At 38.1% G+C, this 6,218-nt stretch overlaps 1 protein-coding gene across 6 annotated transcripts in view; it reads left to right on the forward strand.

The window, feature by feature from the left end:
• The window catches only part of Fer (FER tyrosine kinase), a 459,302-nt gene extending 453,355 nt beyond the window's left edge, over positions 1-5,947 (forward strand). For all 6 annotated transcript variants that reach the window (XM_048811559.1, XM_048811563.1, XM_048811562.1 and 3 more), the window contains one exon: positions 557-5,947. In XM_048811559.1, the coding sequence (XP_048667516.1) occupies positions 557-699 (143 nt within the window). In that variant the 3' untranslated portion in view covers positions 700-5,947. The remainder of the gene's footprint in view (positions 1-556) is intronic.
• The last annotated feature ends 271 nt before the right edge of the window (positions 5,948-6,218 follow it).

The raw sequence follows: 6,218 nt of genomic DNA on the forward strand, positions 1-6,218 counted from the left end.
GGGGGGGGGGGGGGGGGGTTCCAGATCAGAGCTATAGCATCACCAAAAACTAGTTATTCCTAGCAGGCACTACTGTCATCCACAGCTTCCTCAAAGAGAGTGTGTTGAGATGCAGTAATGTACCCTGGCCTGAGGCTGCCCAGGGGACAGGGCTGAGAACCTCCCTCTCCCACACTGGCAGAGTCACACATACGAGCAACACTTCCAGACAGCAGCTTATGACTCATTCATTTTTCCTTCACTGTTTAAAAGCTCATCTCTACAACCTAGGTTTTCGAAGATGAATTAGAAACTCTGCCCATAGTATTTAATTCTAGCAAGTAAAATATGCAGTTGTAGTATATCTTCCTGACCATGTTTTTTGAACTAAGTGTTAATGGCTGTGTGATACTGATTTATCTATGGCCCATGAGGAGGGAGAATATACTCAGAAATGGATTTTTTGTTTCTATTATACCTACAACATAAGGTACTAAAATTTACAAAATGCATATACCCTGTGTGAGCATTCATTTCTTAAGTCCATTCTCATTTCTTTGTTCTCCTGGGTCTTTAGGATACCGGATGTCAGCCCCTCAGAACTGTCCAGAGGAAATTTCTAAAATTATGATGAAGTGTTGGGATTATAATCCTGAAAACCGTCCTACATTCAGTGAACTTCAGAAAGAGCTTACTATCATCAAAAGGAAAATCACATAGTCACAGTGCCAAGCTCAGCCTTCAAGACTCTGTCCTCCAGCAGATTAATACTGTTGTTCTCGTTAATGATGAGTTTATACCATATTGCTGGCAACCATCCTGTAAGGTTATTATTATTTTTTTTAACTATGTGAAATGCAGATTTATCCAAGAAATAGTCCTACCAAGGCCTTTTTTGGCTAACCAAGCAATCCTACCATTTCAGACCACTGTAAATAGAAAAGCACAGGTTCTAAACATGTGAAAGATTTAAAAAAAAAAACTGTCTTTTTCACACCTAGGACCACTGATGTTTCTCAAAGATTTTCCTCCATCAGGCACAGTTTGTGGGCTACTGTCCTATGCCACAGACCCTAGTCAGTTGGTGCTATAAGTTTTCACATTCCAAACACAGCTGGCTTTCAACTCTGTCAAGGTGAGAGTCTGTCTGTAAATAGACACTTGTAGGAGGAATTATTTGGAATGACTGTGGGGGGTTTTTTTGGGTTTCTTTTTTTTTCGTTTTGACAGAAATAAGCCCAATAAGAATCATCATGCTCCTGCACTGTCAATTCCCTCAGTCTGAATATGAACTGTCCTCAGAGCACCCCTTTAAAGGATGTTAGATTGCTGAGACAGCAAGAAGTATAACCAGCAAGGTAGTCTGGGGGGAAAGAGCAGCTAGAGTGGTGCTCAACTTAAATGAAAATATAAAGGTATGTTTCATAAACCCATGCATGTCCATTTTAATGTTGTCTGAATTCACCAAAAAGGCCCCAGGAGTCCTCTTAATGGCAAGAAAAATTTTCAAAGCTCTACAGGGTACAAGTGACAGTTAAGTATCTTCCTCATAGAAGGGTCATTCCCTCCAGTTGTACCAGTTTCCAGAGCTGTCAGAAGTCATGGTTCTAGTTCACAAATATTTGTGTATGTCTACACCCTACTGAAGTACAAGGCGGGTGTGAATTAGAGGGTTCAGAAATCAAATGAGTACTAATGAGAAAAGAAAGCCCTGATCTTTCCACTTTTCTTCATTTACCCTTATCATGCTTCCTAGAAATCTTCAGTAGCTGACAGGTGTGCAAGTACAGTGCTCAAAATGTACCACCATAAAAACTAGGATTCTATTGAGGTGAATCTTAGTGCATCCAGGCAACTTACCCAACCATCTATATGTAGGAGATGGTCATGTTTAGGGGTAAAGGTGGCCTGGAAGTCTTTTATAAGTGCTTGAGGCTGTGTCCAGATATATATATCACCTTAGGAATTATTGGGAAGAGCTTAAGAGATAGAACATTCCTTTCTCTCACTGTTTGCTGCCTGTGAATACCATTGTGCAGAACTCAAGAGAAGAATGACTTGTGTGCATTGCAAATATCCTTGCAAATTTTGTACCCTTTCAATGATTAGCACATTCAGACCAAAATGAAGGAATAATAAATTTGCCTTTAACATTACAAAACTTCTTTTTAATCAGCATAGTTCTCCCTAAGGTCAAATATTATAAGTACATGGAACTTTCTTTTGATAGCATTAAGTAGACAAGACATTTCAACCCCTTTCCATACTTCCAAGTGAATGTTTTTAATTTTTTTTTTTTAAATAGCCAGACTCTGTTCACTTAGGCCTCAACACTAAGCTCTCAGCAAGGAGAGAATAATGGCTCTGACTTTAATTTTGTGAACAAAACCCAAAGCTTAATCCTTGCATTCTGGTGTAAAGAATGAACATGGTATTGATATTTCACTCACTCAGGCTGTTAGAATTTGCAATTCACATCATAGCTGTTTAAATTTAAAAAGCTTTTCAAAACATCATGACATCTGCAGCATTTAAATTCTATTTTATTCCTTGTCCTGAAGCAGGTTGTGGTACAGTTCAAGATTAATAACTCATTGGGAGTCTTTCAGGATCATATCAGTTGTATAGAATATTAAATTTAATATAGGCTCATGCATTAAGAAAAGCTTATGCAAACATTTTTTACTGTTAATTTTGTTATGCTTCAAGCATAATTTATTCATCCCTTCTGTCACTGATAATTATTGGAATTATGTACTTTAGGAGGCTAATCCATACCCAGAAAGCACACAAATACTGTTCTGAATTTGCAAGTTGATTCAGGGAGAAGAGAGGGTTCAGAAATGCACCAAATCCTATGAGTTGTTTAATTGTAACCAAAATTGCCAGTGGTCTGAATGCGACTCTGGTCATAAATCTTTGTTATATGCAACTCTTAGAGTACTGATATCAATGGATCATCTATTTCTCCCTTCTTAAGTCCTTAAATGCATTAATCCATGATGGGAGGTGTAGTAAGGACAGGCAATCTGACTGTTACCTGAACTATCGACCTGGAATCACCAAGGAGTCTTGTTGGGGATTTTTTAAAAAAATTACCATTTATTATTAATCTGAATGCTAAAATTTTATATTCCATATAATCAAAGTTATCTCAAAGCCAACATTTTTTTTCTTCTGGGAAAATAAATATTATTGGGTTTTGTTTAAGTTCTCAGAAACAGATTTCAGCTTCTCCTGCCACAAAGTTCCTAGTGAAAAGACTCATTTATTTATCTTCTCTAATTTGTATTGGCGGGGTTATAGCTCAGTGGTAGAGTGAGTGGGTTGGATCCTCACCACCATATGAAGATATTGTGTCCATCCACAACTAAAAACATTCTTTAAAATTATATATATATGCAGTATAGTGTTCCCCATCCATATTTCACCAATTTCAATATTAAAAGATTTCCTAGCTTATCAGCATACACAGGAGCCTACTTGTGTCAGGTGTTATTCAGGATTACTTAGAACTATTTCAACGACATTTTGTCTTCTGTTTTCCTGACCTTTACTTCAGTTTCACCATATAGTTTTAAAACGTTTAACTAGTACCACTAAAGTAACTTGAATGCCATTTTTGTGAAGCCAGGGTCTGTAAAGTGTTCTAATTGTAACATAGTACACACTGAGTACCTTGTTAACAAAAACTAGAATGCATGACACCTAACTGAACCACAGTGACATACAACACAGATATGAGTTACACCACTTGAGATGCTTTAAGACTGCATCTGAACAGATTTCCTAGTATGTTTCATGTATACTATTTACCTGACATCACCGAGGAGCCTTGGTGGGGGATTTTTTTTTTTAATCACCATTTTATTACTAATCTGAAGTCTAAAATAATCTTATATTCCATGTAATCGAAGTGGCTGTGTGTCCTCTACAGTAGGATTGATATCTTAGAAGAGTTGCCTCAAACCTCTTTTTACACACACTCCCTTTGTCCCACCAGTGATATTAGATGTTTCTCATCAACAGAACTGATTGTCCTGTGTATTCTGAGTCATGGAAAGACCAGCATGTAAGAAGTCAGTCCTTTCACAAAAGAGAATACTGAAAAATAAAAAGACCGTGTTTTCTTTATTAATCTCAAGGGGAATCAAAGATTTTGTATGAAAAGGAGATATTTCCATTATAGTACTAAGTTAGCATGAAAGTTTACTATTAAAGTGTTACCTCTTGTTACTGACTTGCTTATACATACCAGAAGTGTTTCATTAAAGATTTTTCCTCTGGTTTGGGTTAGTTTCACATCTTGTCTAAATACTATCATTATTTGGGAAAATCCAGTACTATGTTCATTTCTGCAAAGATTTAAAAAGTCAGGATTTCACATACCAAAATTACCTACTTGATGGAGTTAGTGATACAGATTTAAAGTCCCATAAAATTCTCCTTTTAAAAAAAAATGCCCTAATATACAAGCTACAAATCTTTGCCATAGTTTAGTACTCCTCAAAAACCATCTTGCTTCCTCATACTGATTCAAAGATTAAACTCTGAATCAGTAAATATAGACATTAAAAATCACTTAGCTACACTCAGATTCCTGGGTGGTAGAAAAAGCCTTCTGTACTAAATTCTCATTTTACTTCTGCATAGTTTACAGAGCAGGGGCTGCACTCTGTTGCTCAGGTGCTGAGGCAAGTGTATCCTAAGAGGATGAGGTTACCCTATGGAGAGTACAACAAATATATGGGCAAGGTCACTAGGGAGCCTGAGGAAAGTAAAGCCAGGAGGCCAGATCCTTTCCTACAGAAAATAAATAGTATCTCTGCAGCCAAAAATAAAAAAAAGCAAAAGAGGTCACCTGACAGGGTGTGGGCCTTTGCACAAGCAAACCAAATAACCTCCCTTATATTCAGAGTAAATTCATGTCCCCAGGTCTGATTATCCCATGCTGGGTGGCATTCTTGTTGTACTCCCACCTAATGGATTTGGTAACATGTGTTTAAACATCAAGGAGGGCTGGGGTTGTGGCTCAGTGGTAGAGTACTCGCCTAGCACATGTGAGGCCCCTAGTTCGATCCTCAGCATCAAATAATACCTTTTTATTTGTATGTCCAACTACAACTAAAAAATAAGTACTTAAAAAAATATATCAAGGAAATTATCCCAAGTCATCTTTACATTTATTAATTTTAGTCTTTCTTAAGCACACTGATTATTCACACTTAATAAAAACCTTTGTTTGCAATGGAGCTTAACCTGGGCTCAAGTCTCGTAAGTGGCAGCTCAATCACATCTACCCTGCTTCACCTCTTGATGCAGGTAAATTAAGTGGCTCCTAGAGTGACCCACAAAAGGACCTTGCTGTGCTGAGCTCTACTTTGGGTAAACAAAGAATTCAGCAGGGAAACAAGAAAATTTAAGTGGCCATGTCCCTCATCTTTTACCCATAACATTTAAGTGAAAGGAATCTTGGAAGCATCCTAAAGCCAGTCAGAGCGCAGCATGGCTAAAGTAAGAGACACAGAAAGATACATCTAGAAAGGAAGGTTGAAAGGAGATGAAGGGCGGCGGCGACTAAGGACCAATACAGGATGACTCCAAGGCCAATCTCCCAACAAATCACTACTGTCACCAAGGGAAGCCAGTCCCCAGATGGGGGTTGAGGGACTTCCTGCTGCAGGTTATTAAATACTGTGTGCCTCTCAGGTCTCTAACACTTTCTTAAAGAAAAACCCATACTCAGTTTGGTACCCTTTGTGTGTACACTATTTTGTGGCTCTGTGTCCTCTCAAGTAGGATTGATATCTGACAAGATCTGCCTCAGACCTTTTTTTAAAAAAAAAAAATTCCCTTTGTCACACCAGTGATATTTTAGATGTTTCTCATCAAGAGAACTTGTTGTCCACAGTAGTATTCTCAGTCATTGAAAGATCAGTATATAGGAAGTCAGAGTCCTTTCACAAAACAAAATACTGCAAAATAAAAGACCATGCAAATCTTGGGAAGTAGCTGCAGTTGAATCATAGCAACCCTTGGTTGTTTCCTAAGGCTGTAGACATGGCGGTTCAGCCCATTACCTAAGCAGTGGGCAGCTGAGAGTGTACACAGCTAGGATAGCAGCAATGCAAGAAAATTGCTGTGAAAGTTCCTGTTTTTAATGAAAAAGTATCCTATGGGTGTGCTTTGTGACAAGGCAGATTCAGCATCCCTCCTTGCCAGAGACCCTCTATGAACCC

This window comes from Marmota marmota, unplaced genomic scaffold, assembly GCF_001458135.2.
Source record: "Marmota marmota marmota unplaced genomic scaffold, marMar, whole genome shotgun sequence".
Taxonomy (NCBI): domain Eukaryota; kingdom Metazoa; phylum Chordata; class Mammalia; order Rodentia; family Sciuridae; genus Marmota; species Marmota marmota.